Source organism: Aythya marila (assembly GCF_965140915.1).
Source record: "Aythya marila genome assembly, chromosome: 4".
In the NCBI taxonomy this organism is placed as follows: domain Eukaryota; kingdom Metazoa; phylum Chordata; class Aves; order Anseriformes; family Anatidae; genus Aythya; species Aythya marila.
Genome location: NC_139045.1, coordinates 64,972,287 through 64,995,539, shown reverse-complemented (window position 1 = coordinate 64,995,539; position 23,253 = coordinate 64,972,287). Strand labels below are relative to the sequence as shown.

Sequence of the window (23,253 nt, the reverse complement as noted above, 5' to 3'; positions counted from 1 at the left end):
TAGAATGGATACCCTTACTCTGCCAGTTAATTACAAACCATCACTTTTAAATTACTTCTATATTTCAGAAGGATAAGAGAATAAGATTTCTAAGCAAAGTCAATAATTAATGGGCATTTTAGAATTTGAACAATTCTTCAGCACATCTCTTTGAAGTGTTCTTTATATTCCATTCAAGTGTTTTGGAAAAAAAAAATAGAACTGGCAGTAAAAATAGCAACTGGTTTGCAAGTACCGCACAGAAGTACTTGTCTTGAAGGTTCTTCTCATTGTCCTTCTGTCTTCATTTTTGGGTAAGTTGCAACGTATTTGCATCTTTTCTGCTTCTAACTGCATCAAGAGTGTCTGCAGCACTTGAAAAATCAACACCTTGAGACATCAAAATGCTTGTCACACAAAAAATACTGTCCTCAAAATATGCATATGTAAACTGTTTACATTCTTACGTGTCCCAGAGAGTACTCGTCAAAACCAGGTCTTCTCTCACAAAAGTACTTAGTGCACAACATACTCAGCCATGGTGAGACATAAGTGATGCTAAGTGGTCAGCCTCCCTCGCTTGTTATACTGCATAACTTAGGAAATGGTTCAGAAAGAAACTTAGGCTTTTTGAAGTCAAATGCTTGTTTTCTGCACTATAAATTTAATAAAAAAATTTATAACCAGAATCTTGGATTTCTGTCTCTAATGTTTTACAGCATTAGTTGTTACTGTGTCTCGTTTTTTTTTAACGAGACACAGTACTGAATTTTAAAAGGAACACAACTAAGCTACCAAACAAAACGCTCCCTAAGAATGAAAATCCACAGAAATTTTCAGAACATTTATTTCAGCCTTTACACGAAAGACTGACAAAACAGCATTTACTCTTATCAAGGGAATTTTCATCTATTTTATGATTTCCTCTCCCTACCACACATCAGACAAGATCTTCTTGTAGCAATCACTCAACTTTCAGGCTTTTGATTACTGTTGAATGGGAGGAGGCAAATACTCGGCAATTTCTCAATGCATTATTAGTTTAAATAATATAGTATGAAGATCAAAAGCATGGTACTTGGATCTCTTGCATTGCTTATAAGAGTTAGAAAAGTTATTAGTAACCCTCAATATGCTTTCATTCTCTGCATGCTTTTGCACCCCTAAAAAAAAAAAATCAAGTTTCAGAATCCTCATGTTTTCATTTGTCTTCTTTTTTTAAAACAAAACAAAACTTTGGGTGCATGTACACGTCTGTATACTTTCTCTACAGACACACACAGATCAAATCTAGGCATTTTCACTTAAATACAATAGTAATTAAATACACTTCAGTTTAAGTGCACTTAAACTTCTTTATATTGTTCTGAATAACAGAACTACCCCAACCTTGGTTGCTCTGCTCCAGTGCTAAGGTTGAAAGAAGAGGTTAGGCTGGAAGAGTTACATGTCAGGGTGAGGATACTGATTTCTGTATCCACTTACTTTGGAAAAGGACCACAGAGAAAGAAAAAAAAAAAAAAAAAAAAAAGTGTTTTTCAGTACTCTTTCAGATTACAGTAAGACTCATAACTGAGATTAAAAGAAACAGGAAAACTAGCACGTATAGGGAGGGTGATTTACACTAATTGGCATCCTACCTGATTGAGAGGAGCAAGCCTAGCCTAGTCCAAGACCAAATTTGAGAAGCTGCTACTTAGTGTATTTATGAAGATGTAACAAAACGTGCAACTTCTTCCTCTTAGATACTTTTTCTTTTGCTTTGACAAAAAGGTAAACATTTTCAGACGATTCAGGAAACAGTTAAAATTTCAAGTGGTATTGGAAAGAGTTGTTTATTTGTATTTTAGCAGTTTATAAGAACACTTGTCACACACCACTTGGAGTATTTTTATCTTGCAATTAAGTCATGAACATTGCATAGAGCAGCCTGAATGGCATTACAATACTGTTTGAAAGTACAAGAACCACCAAGTACTCCTGTTGAATCAGCACACAAAAATACATACTGACACCAGCCAACATAGGAAGTGTGTTCAAGAAGCAGGAAGAAAAGATTCCCTAAAAGTTATTTTAAGGTATCTCTCATATCAAAGCAGGATCACCTCCCTCCCTCAACTCTAGAGTTTAGCAAATGCTTGTCTCTTCTACAATACACATTAAATTACCTACAAAAAAGCTTTAAGCAACAATGTTCAAACCCTGTGTTTGAAAATGGGAGAAAAAAAGAACATAACCTACAGTTTCGTTAAAGACACCAAATGTGCAAGCTTAAGTATCTGGGCACGTAGCAGATGTCAAAATAGCCCTGATATAACAACAGGAGTCTACAGGTTACAGATTATAGTTTCCCATTGAACAATAAAATCTGACAATGTGGCAGGAGTCAGAGGAAGTTACTTGTTCAGAGTTTCAGATCATGCATCTTTTCATTCTTTTAAAAGCCTACTTGAAGGGCTTCCTCCCTTCTTACTCTGTTTTAGATTAAACAAACATTCAAGGGGAAGCAGAGCAGGGATTGGTAATAAATCAATCTCTTTCCTTTTTTCTTTTCAACTGTTTTTCTAAACATAAATTTAGCTCTGAGTGATGCTCCTTCATTGTCATTTATGTGATGATGCATCATTCCTAAAGCTAAAAATCAATCAATATTCCTGTAGTCTATGTATGAGACTACTGTTTTGCTGTTTATAAAACAAGTACACAAAGACAGTCATACCATCAGAAAGGCATTACCTCTTGCAATTATTTCTTCATACTTGCTTCATATTTACTTTTAGTTTTACAGTAGTCAGAGTGCTGACCTCAACACTCTGCAACTACAAGAGCACAGTAAATTCCCAACAAAATTACATTTTGCATCACTTTGCTCAGATTGTAAGTAAAGGGAAAAAGGGAGTTCAGAAAACTCCCCAATTAGTCAGTTAACACTTTAGTAACTCTGCCCAAGTAGCTTCATAAAAGTAAGCCAATATATGATAGGAATGCTGTTGAAGATGGTGGTGCAGGAAATAACCACATAAATCAATACGACATCCTCCACTATTCTTAGTTGCATACCTTCCTCTTTCTTGCTGGGGCAAGTCTCTATACAAATCTGACCGGGAAACTTCTCTAGGTTAACATTTCCTCCGCCCCAACCAGGTTAATCTCAGGATACTGATTCTCTTTCCCAATCCTGCTCTCCACACAACCACACAAATGCTTGTGCAATCACAGACGTGACCAGGAAGTTGTATGGAGCAATAACGCAACCAAGCTGCATAGACGGGGGCAGAGTTTCACCTCAGTGGTGACAGATAAAAGTATTTGTAGTTTTGTAACTAAAAGATAGAGACTTTCTGATTTCTGTTGTCTGAAAAATCTCTCTGAAGAGCTTTCATTGATCTATGCCACAGACTTTTTTTTAAAAACAATTCCTTCTACAGCCTCCCTTTCACCACTTTCCCATTGCTGCCTTCACCTCTCCTTACCTTCTCCAGTCAGCATGCTTCAACTCCACTTCCACTTAATGACGCAATGTAGAAAATTAATGTTTGGTACTTACACTGCATCTTATTTAGCAATTCTGGATTGCACATACACCATGCACAAAGCAAGATGACTTTCCGCCCAAATACTCTACTCCTTGCTGCTCAGACAGAGTTCAACACAAAGTAAATCCAGAGTTTTAACAACTACCCTTATGCAAAGCTTTGTGGTAATTTCAGCACAAACTGGTGCATTGCAACTGTCCTCAACAATAATAGGTGTGGGCTTGCAGAAAGGAAGGCATGACACTACATGGTACAGAATCTTTTGTGAAATCCTGCTGCCACATAAAGGTTTCATAATTTCCTAAAGAAAAACAAGAACACTTGAGAGAACTCTTGGGGATACTGTATTTTAAGAAGCCACAGACTAGATGATCAACCATCACAAGTTAAATATATCTAACTCAAAGAATGGCATAAAGTCTTAAGAATCTGTTAAAGAATCCCAACTTACTTCATCAGAAGCAGAGCGAAGACACTGGACAGCAGCCTGTTTTTTCATTTCCTCTAGTGTTAGATCGGAGCACTTTTTCTTACTCTTTCCCCATTTTTTGTAAGCTCCCTTTTCCCAGCCCAGGAAGATGTCATTCTCCTAAAAATCAAAATAAAGAAAATTACGTTATTTAAGATATGTAAACAGACCACAAGGCTACAAACAACATAGTGTTCAAAAAGAAAAACAAACTCACCCTATCCACTAAAAACTGCTGTTTGACAAATTAAAACGTAATTTGATTAAAACCAATGGCTACAGAAGACCCTAGTATTTACAAGACACTTACTACTTGGAAAAGTGCATGTACTCTCTCTGGACATGGAGGCTACTCACACTTTAATGCCGCTGTTTTCCAATTGCAAGGCAGCCAGAGAGCTACAGTCAATGGCTCTGTGTCCAGGCGGAGGCCAGTGATGAGTGGTGTCCCACAATGGTTCTTGGGACTGGTGCTGTTTAATATCTTTATGAATGACATAGCCAATGGGATCGAGTGCACCCTCAGCAAGTCTGCAGGTGACTCTAAGCTGAGTGGTGTAGTCGATAGACCAGAAGGAAGGGCTGCCATCCAGAGGGACCTGGACACACGGAAGTGGTTTTAAACTAAAAGAGGGGAGATTTTGGTTAAATATTAGGATGAAATTCTTTACTATGAGAGTGGTGAGGCACTGGAACAGGTTGCCCAGAGAAGCTGTGGATGCCCCATGCCTGGAGGTGTTCAAGATCAGGTTGGATGGGGCTTTTGGCAGCCTGGACTGGTAGGAGGTGTCCCTACCTAAGGCAAGGGGGATGGAATGGGATGATCTTTAAGGTCCCTACCAATCCAAGTCTTTCTATGATTCTATGATAACCATAAGGATCATTTTAGGGCCAACTTACAGTTGAATGCACCACTGTAATTTACACAAAATGTGCTAGAGTTGCACTGATCTCTGAAATAAGGATGAAAAGCAAGATGTTCAGAGTTAGGATCAAACTTAAGTGAAATAAGCCAAAAGAAGAAATTGCAATGTTAGATCTGAAAGCCTTCAACTCAGTCTTGACTAAAGATAATAGTGTCTATCTTCCATTAAACCTAAACTAATTTTAAAGAAAATCAGGCACTTGTGGGTAGGGAAAATTTGCATTAAGAAAAATAAAGAAAAATGCTATTGTATCATATGTAATCATCTCAAGATACGTAGCATCTGTTTTACATCACTTTTCAAAAGCCAAATCATACCAGCAGCAATCACAGTGCACTTCCAACCCTTCTGCCTGTCTCCCCTACTCTCTCTTCCACATTCAGGCACTCATCTCGTTCCTGAAATATATTAGACTTGCTTATTCCTCGCTGTCCGTTCAGATCTATACATATGATTTCCCGTGTTCATCTGATCAAAGAAATACTTTGACTACCAGGAAAATCATCTTTATGCCTTTCAATGCATGCTGGTCAAAATCACCATCTTCAGAGGGATTCACAAAAACCCAATGCTTCTCAACATACCTCTCATCTGCTCCTAATGAAACCCAGCCTAAAGCCTACCCTCACTTAAAATATCACAAAATAGGTTCAATAGACTATGCACCTCTACACTTCAACTTAAAAATAAATAAATAAATGTTTTCCAGAATTGCATTGATATGTTTCTTCATCCACGATGAGGAGGTTAACTAACTCAACGTTCACATGGAAGCACGCACACTGGGGAGACCCAATTACCCCCACCAGATTCCAAAGCCTGTCCTGCTCATCCACATGCAGGCACAATTACTAAAAAAATCATATATCCACTTGCAAAAGGTTCTTTAAAATGAAAATCCAGGCATGCAAGCAAATGTGCATTAGGTGACTTCATTTATTCTGCTTTTAGGTGGAAAGGTGATTAAGACAATGTCTTACACGAGCATGCTTTGCTCTATCTATACTGCAGCTTAGCTTTGTCCAAGCGCAGCCCCGCTGGTCTCAGCAAGAGCCTGATATGGGGCTTGGAGCATCTGCCCTGTAGGGAAAGGCTGAGAGACCTGGGTCTGGTCAGCCTGGAGAAAATAAGACAAAGAGGATCTTATTAATGTTTATAAGTACCCTAAGTGTGGGAGACAGAGGGATTTGGCCAACCTCTTTTCAGTGGTTTGTGGGGACAGGACAAGGGGCAATGGCCACAAGATGGAACAGAGGAAGATCCGCACCAACATGTGAAAGAACTTCTTCATGATGAGGGTGATGGAGCACTGGGACAGGCTGCCAAGGAAGGTTGTGAAGTCTCCTTCTCTGGAGATATTCAAGGCCCGTCTGGATGCCTACCTGGGCAGCCTGCTATAGGGAACCTGCTTTGGCAGGGGGATTGGACCCAATGACATCTTGAGGTCCCTCCCAACCCCTACAATTCTGTGAAGGGCCGTGTTACTCACCGCACGTGCTAGGGGTCTGTCAGCAGGGCTTAAGAATTGCCATAAAGCATTCGATTCAGTTCGCCACACAGGTAATTTTGAAAGGCACCTGACAAATCTCTATTACTTTTGATATTTTGCAATTTTAAATATTTACTCTTAGCAATAAAAATATCCCTTTCTAATGGGGAGAGGGGGGCTGAGTGGAATTTTCTCTTAAGCATCCAGCGCTGAGCTGGACTTGCACCACCTCATCCTTCCTTTTGGAGCCAGCACTTCGTTCGGGCACTCTGGGACCAACATGACCCATCCTGTAGGGTGCAGTGACTGCGGACAGCGCTCTGGCAGAATCTTCTTTCCTTTCTACCTCTCTAGGCAATGCACAGAAAACTTTGTTTCTTAACACAGGGTTCTCAGTGCTCCACATCAGCCTTTTAATTTTTATAGGAAAAAAAATACTGAAAACCTGAGGTTTTGACTTTTTTTTTTCTGTCATTTTCCCCCCCTTTTTTTAAGCCTCACATTTTACAAAATTAGCAAAACACCATAAATTACAGTTTCAAATCCTCAGATAAGTTACACCATTTATCAGCAGATGCAGCCAGTATTTATCAAGTACCTTACACTTACTGCACAGAATTCAAATACCCATAAAACACTACCAAACAGTGAAGGAAATAAATTCCTTACATGTCGTTCTTGTCTTATAATGCCCTGGAACCTCTCCGAAATAATTTAAAAGGAAGGAGGAGGAAAAGGAAAAAGAACTAGAAAACATCACGTACTCTTACAGTGACGTTTTAGAACTTGAGGTGCCACGCAAAGTAAGTGCTATTCTGCTGTCATGCTGACCAAACTGATAAAAAGGCAATCCAAAAGTTTCAAATATTTTAAATTAACCTTTTCCATTTTTTTTTCAAGTTTCCATTGCGAGAAGCCCATTAGTAGGTTTACTCTTTAGACTGGGAAATGTTAACTCTGTGACAAACGGTAAAGAAAGCAGCTCAACAAAACATGCTGTATGCACGAAGCAGAATAAACGAGTTACTTCACGTGGAAAGAATCACTAGGGACTTCTGTTCTCTTCAGCAGCTGGATGCCTTCAGTTACCTTTGCTTCCTAACAGAGCTAGAGGTCTCATTATAAGGCTCATTTTAGTGCAAGAACTTTACAGTAACTTTGCATTTTCACAATTCTGTTCAGTGGTTTCTGAACATTTCATAAAAGCAACTCCACTCCGATCTGATGGGTTCAAAAAGTGTGTGCACACAAAAGAAAAAACAAAACAAAACAAAAAACCTACAACCAAACAGAAGTCTGGCTTATAAAATCCTAACATTTAAAACAAACTGCCCAATATTGCTAAGCTGCCCAATATTAAATATATATCAACAGAAGTAGAAAGCCATCTGGATATTGGAAAAATATCAAAACTGCTATTTAATTATCCATTCTTTAGAGTCCTACTTTACCTACCACATAACTAGGTGAGTTCGCAGTAGAGATTTTTAATTTGCAAAGACATAATATGTGCAAAATCTTACTTTGAGAATAATTTAAGAATCATAAAGATGGCTAAAGGAGTGCTAGTGAAGTACCTGTACTCTTTCTGCTAATGCTGCCTCAAGAAATCTGGTGCTTAACTCAATACTAAATTAATATACAGATGCAAATTTTAGAAATAGCTTTCTAAATTGTTTCTCCTGCTCAACTATGCAACTGCAGTGGTTCCCCCACTTCTCTTCATACTCACCAAAAATTTGGGGAAGCAAAAGAAAAGCAACTTCAGCAGTGATTCTACTTGGTCTCGTTTGGTTTGAAGACAGTAGAGAAATACTACTACCAGTAAGAGAACAAAGGTGACACCTTGTGATTAGTCTGAATGAAAATTGTTTTGAAAGTCATGGTCTGCATAACAGGGAAAAACAGTGTTAAAACTTATCTCAAGAATCCTGCTGAAACTACTCATAAAAGCTGGAGTCAAGATCAGGGATGCAGAAACACTGGGACCTTGAGTTTATACTCAGGTAAGCAAACAAGCTTCAATTTTGCCTTATCAGCAGAACACACAAGCAAGTAAGCTGATCGACATACTCCCAAAATGGGGAAATCAAATCAGCAGAAAACCACGTTTAAGAAATCAGAATTTTCTTCTTAAAGGAAGTTCAGAGAACCCAGTTCCCTAAGATTCTCTCTGCATATACTACAGATTAAATTAGACACACTGTAAGATGATGATCAAATGCAAACTTTTTCTACTTTTTACATAATGAATTGAATAACTGCAATTACCTACTTGGTCAACATTCCTATTTTGAATTATGAATAAAGAGATCTTAAGGCTATAAACATAATTGTCTTAGAGGACAGAAGAATGTACCGAGTTAAAACATGCTGACACAGGGAACTCTGAAACACTCCTCTTTTTGCAGCATTTTAATTTCAGTACCAACCACTTGTGATTTGAGCATATTATGGGTTTAGCATTTTTTTTGCTCTCCTAAATGTCACTGCTGGCCAGTCAAATAGCATTGCTTCAACAGGCAAGCTCAGGTAATAAGTTCATACAAAAAATAAGAAGGATTCAATCCCTTGTGGCTCTCTGGCTAATGGGCACGGCGTGGTTCACGGCTTCAAAAGCCATGTAAGTACGGTGCACAGGGACATGGTTCAGTGGTAGAGCTGGCAGCGCTGGGGTAACGGTTCGATGTGATGATCTTAGAGGTCTTTTCCAACCTAAAAGATTCTATGATTCTATAATTTCTCATATATGAAATAAATATAGAGTCTCTCCCTTTAAGATTCCAACTCAAAGAATATCAAAGTCGCTTATCTAATTTTTAATGTGAAAAAAAATGCCCATGACGTTTAAGGTAGGCAGAGTCCTGCAAGACTACATAAAACACCTATGAACAATTTTCCCTTCTTGTAACTCTCAGAAAACAGATTAAGAGACAACTAAAGGAAAATAAATAACCACACAGTTTTAATGAGTGACAAACATTTGCCGAAGATTCAATAGGACAGCTGACAGATATTTCTGCCATAAATAGTTTGGAGTTGTATGCCTGCTGAATGAATGAAGGGCCAGTTCCTATCAAGTGCCATATAGAACAATTAAGGTTTGTCTGCTTGTTCCAAAGCAGGGCATTAGCCTCTACCAAGCTGCAGGAGAAACCTCTCTTACAAAACTTGAAACGTCCAAATGCAAACAAAATACATTACCAATTTACTGGAGAGGCCAAAGGGAAAAAAATTACAGTAGATGCTCATATGGAGAATGATGAATGCATGAGCCTTGCTTCCTTAGAAAGAAACCCAAAAGCAGGAAAAGACAGAGCACCCAAAACAACTGCAACATTGAGGTCATGAATTGTATATGGCATTACAAACCCCAAATTTGCAAATCTTTACTCTGCCTATGAGATGGAATAGCCTAAACTCAAGGCAGCAGTGTTCTCCAAAGGCACTCATGTTTCTTCTCTGCAAACACACCCAAAATAATTTGATTATTAACATGTTGTCCATAAAAACTTCTCTGCTTAAGTCTATCAACAGTTTATTTTAAGGCAGTGTCAGCTATCAAGACTTGTAAGGGAAGAATAAACATAAAAAAGCCCAGGCTATGCAATCTGACCTAATGAAAATCTAGGGGGTACAGCATCCTGGCTTCTTCTGGCAGCAAAGTTAAGTTAATTTCACAGTTAATAATCAAATACAATATTCAGATATTTGGGTATGAACTACTGTGCACTGCAAGAAAGCTTTTCCAAAAATTTCATCAAAAAACTCTAAGTCAACTCCGAGATGTTGGGATAGGCAAAGGAATGGAAGAAAATAGCCACAAATTATATAAAAAATAGATTAGGTCCTTACTACCTGTAGGAAGATCTCATAGCGCAGAGTAAAGGGAAAACTGCATCTTTAAAATTATTCAAGAAGCAGACTGCATGAACAGCTTAAGTGATCTTTCCTGGAAAAAAAATAAAATACTTCCCCTAAAAATAGTGAGGACAAAACTTTCAGAATTTGCTTAGATATCTATCTATTCATCATGGCTTTTGTGACAAGCTTAAGAGAACTGCATCTCATTACAATGAAAGTTAAAGGTCTAATGGATGAGGACTGGCTCTGACATTCCCGACTGAGCCTTGCCTCAGACTGCGACAAAGATAATGAGTTAATGCATATGCTAGAATTCAGAAGACATACATGAAAACAGGGGCACCAGCTCAGCTTACATTCTCCAAAAGACACTCAGCAAGAGCAGCACAAGCTTTCTCCGTGTCGGAAGCCATGCTGGCCAAAGAATGGAGGAGACCAAAAAGCATTCTTTATTGTTAGATCATTATTCCAAATCTAATTCTTACCAGTGGAAGAATTCACCTTGGACTTTTTGTGAAGAAGCAGAGAACCATGTGATAAGCTCTGGGTATAGCAAAGTACCTGCAAAGCCACTGCAGTCACCTCGTTCCCAGCTGCTCCAAGCGGAGCACGACAATCCTACGTGGCTGAATTGTAAGAGAAGCACTGACAGTACATGAGACCACAGCATGCGCTGCTATGACTTCAAGGTCCTCAAGGCATTCAGAACCGATGAGTCCACAATTTGCAGGCAGGGAAGAACTGGACATATCAAAGCCAATCAAACTGGGTATAAAATACTGTAAATTGAGTGTGTGTCAATTACAAACTCTTGCTTATAATCCTACAAACCTGAAAGAGCAGTCTACGTGTTGTTCACTCTCGGCTGAAACCAAGCAAAAGAAATTTGATCACACCCACTCCCAAGAGCTAGAGAACATGCAAATGCTGCATCTGTTGAAATCCTGTTTGAAGAGCAGGCTGCCTTGAGTTTTCCAATTAAAGTAAACGTAGAAAAGAAAACGTAGTAACGCTATAGCCAGGGCTACTAAGAAATCACGTTACTTACATGCCTTACCTACATGGCAGATAAAGACAGAAATTCAACAGAAACTGCTGCTACATGGTCCAGATGTCTGACAGGGACATGTTATGACTTGGGAAGTTATTTATCATTTATTTATTTAGCATGTTATCATTGCTCTCTTGAACTTAGGAATTAAATTGTGTGGCAAGCATCATAGACTACTGTAATCATCTGATTTCACAGAATTTAGGTAGTGCACACCTGTGCTTGGAGACATGGTGAGTGGACTGCCATACGCTGATCTGCAGTATGAAGAGCACTAACGAGGTATCTCAGCCAACCCCACAGTCAGAACCAGGACACTTATATCAGTGCAGAGATGGCTGCGCATAAATCCTGACCCGCAGGAAGAATAACTAGCCTGGCAGTTAATTTTGTACCTCTGCTCTACCTTCTGTAAGCCTTTGTAAGAACAGATCAGCAGTGGTAACAACACAGAAGTGATTCCATTATTCTTAGGTGACTGAGTGAGAGATACAGGATAAGTAAGCATTAGGTGCTATTTAGAAAGTCACAAAAAGGTAACATGGTACATGTTTCCAAGATTGCTTTGATTACTCAGAAGAGAAGCTGATGATATCATTAACTAGATGACAGATGCACTTACTCCAGCAGGCTAGCACACCCAAGAGGCACCAAAGAGCCCAGGTAACTCTGATGTCCTGAAATGATGTTTCGCACCATGGAACAGACATGCTTGCAAAGGCATCAGTACTTAAACTTGATTGCACACACGAGTACAAAGACAGGAGACTGTATGAATAAAAAATATCTGGTAACCACACTTGCTGAGAACAAATGCTTTCCAGTAGCTCCCACAGCCTTTTGCACTAAGGTATCAGCAGAAGCAGACCACCCTGACACCTTGTCTGCACAAGACACTGACCTGAGGAGTGTGCTGGTGAGCTCCAGTCCCTGCCATCACAATTCCTGCCCTTAAAACAGTAAGAACACAAATGCACCATCCACGGTGCACCAGCTCTAGCCCTTGTCTAGCAGTCACCAAGACAGAAATATGGGACAGAGCAATCATGTCTGAATTAACAGGACAAGTGTCAAGTAATGGGAGGGGGGGGCTGAATCCCTTAGAGGCACTGCACCCGTAAGAACCTGAGCTGCAGTGCTCAAACTGCCAGCAGCTTCTCACCAAGTTCTGTACATACAAAGGACTTATTTTCAAAAGATTAAGTAAGACTGACACTTTGATAGTCCTCAGCTAGTCTCCCTTGAACAAAATGCACAGCTAAGTTTTCCTCTACAAACTCTTAAAATTACTTATGTGATAGTTTATAAAAGTTAAATGATTTCCTATTAATAAATAAGCCATACTGGCATATTAACTTGAGGACTGTTTGCCATACCCGATGGATTTGCTCTTTCTTCACTTTCTATGTTTATGTATGAGAAAAAGCTTTATTTCCAATCTTGCAAACACACACACGGAATTACTCTAAGGACCTCAAATTTATAAATTGCTGGTGAACTCTGAAACTTAGTAACACTTACACATAACAGTCACAGGCGCTGCCCTACGGTAACGGAACTGTACTCTGCATATTTTAATTCATTAACAAATCATTTCTCAATGACCCAGTTGTTTCTTAGGGATGACAAAAGAGCAATTGCAATCCTCATTGTCGTGTTCTGCTAGAAAGGCACACTAGCCAGTTAATGTTTAATACGGACTTAGGTTAGTAGAGAGGACCAAACCCTCCTTTCCCCTTACACCTTTACGTTGCAGATGTGATTGTCACTTCAAAACAAAACAACCACAGCAAAACACAACCTCTATCTCCCTAAAATAAATCCTTAACCCCTAAATGGCCATTACTCTGACACGAATCCACTCATCGGGTCCCTCTGCTGGGTTCCCATGGGATGGCTGGCAGAGCAATGCCACACGTTGGGCTGGATCCTATAACCCAGGCTGGTGGCCCAGTGCTGCCAGCAAGAAGTGTCTCTTGTCACCAGCACATCACCAAGTGCAGGGCGGCTGGCGGCAGCATCCCCAGCCCATTGCACAAAGCTAGGCCAAAAGCAGCTGTGGAGATCCAGCCACAGGGCACGGAGCTAAAGTTTATCATGTGTGGGCTGAGGCCTCTTTTCCACCACCCTGTTCTTCCCTTTATATAAAGGAGGAAATTGCATTTTGGGGCTCTGAGTATATGCTAATGATGAAAAGTAAGACTAGAAGCTATGATCAGATCCAGCAGAAGTGTAGCTGTTACTCTGAAGACTGTTTCTATCCCCATATGTAAAAGATCACCTGAACAAAACTATTTCAAATGAGTCTGTAAATAATAAATCTTCAAGAAAGGCCTCCTGCCATCTCCCCCAAACTTCAAAATCAAGAGGTAATCTCATGGCAGTCACAGAAGAGCACGGTTTGCAGTACAACAGCTACTTAATTCCAAGATTTCTGAAAGCGTTATCTTTCTAAAAAAAATTCTCTAGGATTTTTACTTTTGAGGGTCAGAAAAAAGGTCAACTTCAAAAAAAAAAGTGAAAAGAAGGAGATAAAAAAAAAAAACAGACAGCACTTGATATGGAAAGGATGCATAACAAATGCATTTAGGCCTTCCTGCTGCATGACCAGAGGCTTACAAACAAAGCCTTTATCTCGCAGTGTCTAGCTGTTGGGGGTTAGTTTGCTTCTGTGTTGGGGTGTTGGTTTGTTTGTTTTGTTTCCTTCCAAAGGAAGAACTGTCCGCAGGCAAAAAAAAAAAAAAAGATGAACCTGTTATATTCTGAAAGAGCTGTGCTGACAACTAGGATATAAAAGATAGCAGAGAACACTGACTCTAATACAGAGCAAATGAAGACCAGTGAAATACAATTTCACACAATATATTTTAGGGCAATGCTTAGTGCTGCACAAACTATGCTATCTTAGTGCAGTATTTCTGTATCACAAACTGGTTTGAGAGCACATGTATCTATAAATATACTTTTAATTAGCATTTAAACTACAGTCAGAAATCTTAAAAGCACCTAGTTAGTTGAATATCAGGAAACATTAAGATCAAGGCATTCTGGTTTGAGACAGTCTAATTTGCAGTCAAAAGGGTGCCTCTGAATTTTCAGCTATCCCCCAGCAGCATTTCTTGGGTCCCCCAAACTTAAAGATTCCTCAGCAATTCCATGGGGTTTTAACTTTTATTTATCATTTATTTCTAAACAAACAAAAATAAAATACAAATGGTAAAGCTTATACACTTAAAATAAACATTCTGCATTTAAGTTTCCATCATAGTCTATTGCTTAAATCCATACCAATTTTTCTAAGGTTTTCCTTTACAGACCAAAAGCACTAAGAATTAAGGACTGCTTAAGATCTTTCAAATCTCAAGTTTTTGGATTTCTAAAGGCAGCAAGTGTTCACAGATGCAACTGGCCTGAATAAAAATTATGTTATAAATATCAATGATAATCAAGTTAACTTCAGTATTTATTTTTCTTTATAACATTTACAGTGCGTATGTTTAGAAGGTGTTACAGAAATACTTGATAGCTATGTCTAATACACGCGTAACTGCAGCATGCAATGTGTAACAGCTCTGGGGGCACTGTGCAATTCAGCATGAATGAGATCCCCTCCTTAAAGGCTCTCTAGGATTTGGGAATACAGCCGGGCAAAACATACCTTCTTATCCATTTTCCCAATATTTTTAGATTCAAGCCAGTGAGTCAGAACAAAAAATGCAAACATTCCAGCAAAACTTGGTTGCAGCGTATTAGGGTTTCACTTTCATCTACCATTTCTGTACAGAAAACACTGTCTTCTACACACAAGCCTTGAAAAAAGGCAATATTAAGTCTCTAAGAACTCACTGCTTACTTATCTAGCATTCAGCAATATTAAACCTGCTAAAATATAACTACACCCAACAGAAACCACTCTAATTGGGCAAGCCATGGAATGAACAGTGAAAACAAAACAAAAAATAAGAAAAAGCAAACAACCAACCAAAAAAACACACATCCCAAACCCTTAACCACATTGTATCTTCTATCCATATATCAAACTACCTCATTGTACAGAACTGGGTAATATTGGAGGAAAAGTGATCAAGTGATAAGAGGCATAGAAGTCAGCAGCATAATCAAGAATGGGAACCACGTATCATGTATTACTAACAAAACAGAAGGGAACATCTTGCTTATTCTCAACACTAAACCCTGAAGAGCTAGTCAATTAAGACTCCCATATCCTCCTGAAATAGTTATTTTGTCACTGTAAACAGAAGCAACTGCTAACACAGTAACATTGACATCTTAAATAGCTGGGTTCACACAGTAAGGTTGTGGATGCTTTTTGCTTCATTTTTTAATTTTAAATCTTTCTGTACTTACCTGATGAAAACTCAGTCCACGACTTCATGCATCAATTTTCCCTGCTGCAGTTGATGACACCAAAACACCGTAAAAAAAGCAAGGAAGGAGGCTTCCTAAAGCAATTAAAACAGTGCTAATGATGTCATCAACATCCTGAGGAGGAAAGATCTTAATGACTATCTAAACTACAGTTTACAACATCTCTAATGAAGATGATTATACACTATCCTTAAGATTAGTATTTCCTAAATAGTTTGTCCCCTGCGGCACTCTCCTACCCCAAGCATCAGAATGGATTCCAGTATTATTTGTTATTCTGTGCAGTGCTTAGAGATTCCCTTTAACCTGTTCAAAATAGACATCACTGCTGTGTTTTTGGAAAGAAATGATGGCTAATCATGCCCCCACAGAAAGAAAAGAAAAATAATTTAAATAAATCCACTATTGAGGATATTTCTTCCCCTGGAAATTGTCTTATTTCTCAAGAATCAAAAGAATTGCATGGGGGAAAAATTCCTGAGATGCCAAGAACCAATTCTTCCCCTGGAATTAATCAGAAGCTCAGCATCTCTCAATATTTTACTCGTAAAATATTTCTCTCCTTTAGATATTTAATTGCTGCACTTTTCCCTGATGCCTACCTGTAAACAGTGCTGGTATTTGCTCTTCCTCTGTCTGTCTTAATATTGTACTTATCATCAAAATTGAACTGAAACTGCTTCAATGCAAACTTGTTTTTCAGAACTAGACTCTTGTTTCTGAATGACTTAACTAAACCAAAATTCTTTTTAAAATGCAAGGTCATAATAAAAAAAAAATACAGAGGAGCATGTTTTAAATTTCCTCAGTTCTTCCTATATATTTTCAGTTTTCAAAGACTTAAGCTGTTCAAAAAAAGAAATTAGATAGCACGTTTGGTAACATATGCATCCAATCACTTTTACAGAGTGCCATCACAAAACCAAATTGATACAATTGATACTAGACCTCAGACCTTCGAGAATGGTTATTGAAATAACGTGAACAAATATGATAAGTGTGTTATAAGCAAGGATCAAATTGGAGGAGGTAGAAAAACTTTCAAGCTTAATATCTAAATGCCATTCAAAAGACATTCTCTATGTGTCTTACAGCACCAGTGCAGCAACACACATTTGGGCTATGCTGTCAGCATGTGCTACTCTTCTCTTTGGCTCGTTAAGTTCAGATAATCAACTTGGAAAAAGAACAGGAACATTCCTTAAAGCTCTGCTATCACTACACAAAGCACCCAGCTAAGACGTTGAGATGAGAAATAAAATGAATGAGGTTTTCGTAATGCAGTTATTCGGCTTCTTGCAAGGTGTGATAAAAAGAAATTTAAAATGACTGAAGTGCCAAAATTAGTTTATCACAGTAGTGATTTACAGTTATGACTATGCTCCAAAATGGACTGAGAAGTCTAGCCACAGGGTTATTTTTAAACCTTCTAAAATTCTGGTGGGTTTCACTTGATTCGTTTTTCTCTCCTCCCCCTAAGCCCTCCTTTTTAATGGGTTGTAGAACTTTATTCTCTCCACTTTCCAAAAAGCAGCCATTCACATCTGACCAAGACCTAAATAAGTTCACTGTTTAGAGATCTTCTGAATAGTGCTTACAGCATTTTTGTTTTTTGTTTTATCTTTATTATTATTATAAATCATGAGGTTGTTCCTGGTGGCTTCCACTGTCGTCAGATGACCTTTCGCACATAAATTACTTTTGCACATGAAGTTTTCTGTTTTGCACAACAGAAACATGGAGGGCTTTCATGCACAGTAACAGTTGCTAAGAGTTCAGAAACTAGCAGTACATGACTTTTTTTCCTCGTTTCAGCTATTTTCACATCTGTTCCACAATATCCTGCATTGCTCTTACTTAATTTTTAAAAAGGTAGACAAAAAAAAAAAATCTGAAGGACTTAGGTTGCAATATTCAAAGTATCACCAAAACAACAGCAAGAAAAAAGAACTAATAATGAAGCCACCAAATAAGTGGTATACACTTTCCTTCCTTCCCCCTTTCATATTAATTGCAACCATGTTATAATGAAGTCCAGGCAGCACCCTCACTCCTTGAAAATGCTGGAACTTCAAGTTCTCCATCCAAAAAAAAAAAAAAATCCTCTATTAACAGTATTTTAATATAGATTCATGATACAGAGAAATGAAGAAAAAAACAAACACATACACACCTAAAAATAATAAAAAAGGAGATGAAATTAGGAGCAAAGAGAATATTCTTGGGACACACAAAATCTTTAGCAATAAAGGCACATGGGAACTGTAACTGAGTTGTTTGTTGTATGGCTTCACTTTTGCTCCCCAACCCGTTTTGAATCAGGGCCATGTATCGCAATTTGCTGTTCCACAACTCTTTTGCATGCCTTTTGTCAGAACTCAGCATTAACATTCTTTTAGAAGATAAACACTCTATTTGCAATAAAATATTTTAGATCCTTGGATAGTAAAATACGTATTCCTTTTTATTCTTTACTGAAAATTGCATGAGATTAAATCTGTAAGGAGAAGTGATGGGAAGTCTACAGGCTACTGTGAAGCAGCCTAATTTGACACACAGCTTACAAAAATTACACAAGTTTACTCATGTTCCAATATTAAATATGTCTTAAAGGCATGAGTACTGAAGGTCTATGTTTATGACACATGACATTCCAGTATTAATAACTCTACTACTGATTGCAGTAATGCTGAAATTTTGTTCAGTGTGATTGCTGATAAAGCAAACTCACTACACCAACCTCAGCTCACCCACTGAATTTGATCCCCGTGGGTTTATACCCCCCTTCCACCCACACACTGAAAGACAACCACCCCCCACCACGGGAGCCATGCCCAAGTACAATACACAAAACAGAACTGATACAAAAACTCACTTTCACTGGACAACATCTAAAATATGTAAATACCTGTTCCTGCAGGTCGTAGTCATAGCTATCATGCAGCAGAAGACTGAGGACATACCGAGTATAAATCATGGCATCAATGCCACACTTCTCTAGCTCTTGTCCCAGCCAGGTCTGCACTGGACCCAAAGCATGTAGCAGAGACATTTCAGAAACAGATACAGGGCCTGGATAAGAGCTTGAGGAGCTTTCAGATGGCAAACCATCCACAACAACTGTACAGATAGGGCGCATGAATCTAGGTGGTTGGCATCCTTATAACGTGAAGCATTTTCTGTAGTTGATATTCCGTCGGTATCTGGAGGTGATTTTCACTCCAGTAAATAGGAGAGAGGCTTGACTTCTAGGACAATCATTTATATTTCCTGGCAGTTAGCCGTCTAGAGACGAACATCACTCTTCAGGCATGACCAGTGAATAAACTAAATCCTAATAGCAAACACATATGTAGATGTGTTTTTCTACCTTAATTTCACATTGAGGCCAGATGCAAGTCCCCAGCAGGACCTATAAAGAGGAAAAAATGAGAAGTTGTGATATTAGATATCCATACATGAATAATATTAAACAGAGAAAAACAAAGTCAAAAGTAGTCATTTAGATACTGCTGACTCCACCTATGCAGTACAGCTGCTCAGCATCCTTTCCAAGAGTAACAGGCATTATTCCAAGTTTAAAGGTGACTTCAGAAAAGGCACTTTCTAATGCAGAAAGACAGGCTCCTTCATCAAACGCTTCACAACTAATGCATTGATTGAAATATGTTTGGCCCAGCTTTACAAGCAAGTTGAGGTTTTACTACTTTATCAGCTGAAAAGAGACGCTTTGAACAAAGAAATTCACTTCAGTTGATATCAAACTACATCTTTTGCATCACTACAAAACAATATAATCCTACTGTTTTGATGTGATAACCACTTATGAAACAAACAAAAAACAAGCATCATGCTTATAAAACACTGAAATTATGAAATTCATCTGGCCAGGAGTTTCATCAGACCAACAGAACTGTTTCTCACACCCTATCACTAAATAGTTGCTATCGTTGGGTTTGGGGTTTTTCTTTTTCTTTTTTTTTTTTTTTTTAAAAAAAAGTTTCAGTATTTTCTTTGCCTCAGGCCAACAGAGCATTTCATCATGCAAAACCTGTCCACATAAATATATGAATTTCTGAAATAACTTCAAAAAATTTGAGCAGAATTGATGCATGTAAGAATTAACATTCAACCTTCAGTATGTAACTGAATACCCCAGCCTTGCCTTAGCACGCTTACACTCTAACCCATATTTTAAGATAGAAAATCCAGTCTAAGAGTGAGAACACCTGTAACCCCAAATCAATTCTGGCCAAGTGAGGGGCAGAACGTGCAAGCCCCACATGTGGAGGCGTTCTCTCCTCTAACCCTGAGGAAGGCAGGTCCTGCAGGAAACAAAGCCTGAAGGAAAGGAAACAAGAAGCCTGAAGCATCTAAGCAGTACCTCCTGCTTTGCTTCAACCCCCTGCAAGATGCTGGGAGCAACTTGCTCACAACAGCCATCACCTAAGGTAACTGAACAATAGGGTGCAGGTAGCACATGTTTGGGGGCCAAACAAAAACTAAAAGGTGCCTTTACAGCTGACACCTATGTCTACAAAACAAAAGATCACAGTTTTTAGGAGTTACAGGTTTTTCTTTGCATCACTGCCCCAGTACAGCTGCATATTCCAGAGCTTTACTGAATCAACTGTGACAGCATCAGGGGGAAAAAAAAAAAAAAAAAAAAAAAAAAAAAAACAGGCAAAAAAAGCTCTATGATCAGTTGCTACAGAGCTGACAAAAGCCTACCCTACAGTTAAAGCCACCTCATGGCTCCGATGGAGATCTCCGTTTGAGTAAGGAAGTAACACAACAGTATTCAGGCTGTGTCAGTAACATCTCTGTATTGGTCAGACTCTCACAGGCAAGCATAAATAACAGTACAGTGAAACACCTTGCAAAGTTGTTTGTTTGTTTGTTTTCTTTCCTTTTCCCATTGGCACAAGAAGAGATGTGGATCTCTTCATGCGATGAACACTGCCATGCTCAATGCTCCCCAGACATTACATTTTAAAGATCTGGGGAAACTGCCCTCCTGCGCTGTCTTTTTTGGGGCAGGGAGCAGCACTAGCTGAACGTTCAGGAAATCAGCACTGTTTGGGCAGAGCTGGTAGAAAGTTCCACTGGGGCGTGCAATTATGAAAAGAGGGAAACAAATAGGAAAAAAAAAAAAAAAGGCAAGGGGGAGATAGTAACCAAGAAACGTGTTGCTTCTAATCCTGTAGGTCTCTCATCTACCTCTCATCTTTTCTCTTACAGCACGCAGAGAGTGGATGGGGGGCAGAAGACACATCTGAAGCTGTCAGTGGTTTGCAAAGACACCATCAAAACGAGTCCAGGGGAGAACATGGGAAGGGCTTGCTTAAGGTGGTGACATTTTCCACTGAATGCTTTGACTACCTGACACACAGCATAGCAAAGGGCTTCTGGAAAATGAGTCGTTTCAACCCAGAGTTACTCAGACACATTGCTACATATTTAGCATCTTGTAAGGACTCAGTTCATGCTTCAGCTTTTCCCTGAATAAGGTGAAAACACAGCCTCTCTTTCCTATCTTGACATGTATTTACATGAGGCATTTGAGGACTTCAGCTGCTGAGATCTATTGTGACAAAGCATCGCTTTGGCTGACCAGCTGCAGTACGCCTGGCTTTCTTAGATGGGTGGGGAGAGGCAGCAAGAGAGACAGAGATCATCGCTGGAGTTGAGAAACAGACAATAAAATTTCTATGATGTTCAAGTACTGGTCAAGCTTTTTTGAATATCACATTTCAAGTCCTCTTTTTAACATTATTTTATTATGTTTCAAAAAAAAAAAAAACTAATATAAAAACTGGAAATTGAAAAAAAATTGAAATAGTCTTTGAGAGTTCTCATGTTACAACTGTCTCGAGTACTTTGCTTTACAAGAAGTGCTAAGCACCTATTCCCATTATGTTTCAGAACAAAATTCTGTGCAAACTGGGAAACATTTTCCCAACTCAGCACTAGACAGAGGTTTTTCATATCAAATCAACACATGTCTATCAAATAGCAAACATTTCTGCTAACAGATGCGAAGCTCAACTTCACAGGTAACATTATCTGAGAAATAAGTCAGCATCCCTTTCTGATCTCTTTCACACTGTCTCGTTAATACAGCCTCCATCCTCATGATGGTCACAGCTAACCTGAACACAGACACGACAATGCAGCTTTAGGAACTAGTGCAGAGCTTGTTACATTAACTACCAGCTTGGAAAGAATTCCCTGTTTCCAGCTGTAAAATATGATGGAGGGACATGCCTTGTAATGACAATTACTAAATATAAGTCTACACATATCTACCAATAGTTTGTGAAAACTGTATTGATTACTTACGAATGCCAAAGTCAAAAATACACGATGAAATTATTTCGAAAGAGTTTCCCCTTACCCCACTAACTAGCACATCTTCTTTTTCAGTAGCCTTCAGTTTTTGTAGCACCTACCAATGACCTTCACAAGGTCAGTGACAGCCAGCCTATAAAGTGTCCTGTGCAGGAAAGAGACTGCAATATTGTGTAAATAAACACTGACTTCACCACTTCGACTACTTTAGAATAGATTCTCTTCCTCAAAACTTGACTCAGTGTGATAACCACTAAACGTTCCTTGAACCCAAAAAACAAACAGCTGTAGACAGTCACTCAGTTTTAGTATGCTTACACGTAGTTACAGCAAAGGCAACAGCTCTAAGTGTTCTGTAGGAAAAAAAAAAAAAAAAAAAAAAAAAAAACACAGGAGGAGGACCAATGGTATGGAAATTGAAGCTGAACGCTCCACGCCAGTCCCTATGATGCTGTCTTTTATGGTAAATAGTCTTTTTTGAAGATAAAATCTTAGTCTTCCTTGTAAGCAAAATGGGATGTAGCTATTGTTGTGACAAATTCATAAAAATAATTCAGAGCATCTTGAGCCACAAAAATACCTTCGTGACAGTTGTGTCTACAGATAAGTTTTATTCTGCAAAATTACACTAAGATTACTAAAGAGTACAATAAAATAAAGATGTAATTAAATCACTCTTCATTTAAACTGACGCAGGCCCACCCAGAAAGTGCTAGCATCCCAACAGAAAGAGCAAACTCTACAAAATCACGCCAGGTGAGACATTTCCACACCTTCACCAACTTTTTTCTCCATCATTCCCTTTTGTACAAAAAGCAGTTATTTTACAGAACTTAAGAGGGAAAGTTGGTTCTTTTTTCCCCCCAATCGTTTCTAATCTTGGAAAACAGTGAACAAAGCCAAACCACAAAACCCACTGAATTAATCTAAGGTTGCCTCATCTGTATTTTATCTGCACCAAGAGGCCCCTGAAAATTACATTTATATGGCAAGGTTCTGAACAAACACCTTTAAATGAAAAAAGTAAATAGACTTCATGCTTTAACAAGCTTTCCTAAAGATATACCTAATATCAAGACTTAAAGGAGCAGAAAATATTGGAATAGAAAAAAAAAAAAAGTGCCTTATTACTGTCCTTTCAGTAAACTAAAGGACAAGACTGCTTCTTGTAGATCATAAAAATATAACTTAAAATGAGG

General features: G+C 38.6%; 1 protein-coding gene across 7 annotated transcripts in view; it reads right to left on the bottom strand.

Annotated features, from left to right (window-relative positions):
* KIAA0232 overlaps window positions 1-23,253 on the bottom strand; it is a 67,705-nt gene that overhangs the window by 31,757 nt on the left and 12,695 nt on the right. For 2 of the 7 annotated variants that reach the window (XR_014317492.1, XM_082760367.1), the window contains exons 2-3: window positions 18,612-19,115; window positions 3,967-4,104 (exon numbers count right to left, since the gene is read on the bottom strand). Coding sequence is in view for 4 of the 7 variants with exons in the window: in XM_082760367.1 (XP_082616493.1) it covers window positions 3,967-4,104; window positions 18,612-18,842 (369 nt within the window). In the remaining 3 variants the exon portion in view is untranslated. Of the gene's footprint in view, window positions 1-3,966; window positions 4,105-15,682; window positions 15,818-18,611; window positions 19,116-23,253 lie in introns of those variants that run through there. The other 5 variants (XM_082760371.1, XM_082760372.1, XM_082760369.1 and 2 more) reach the window with 4 other exon arrangements.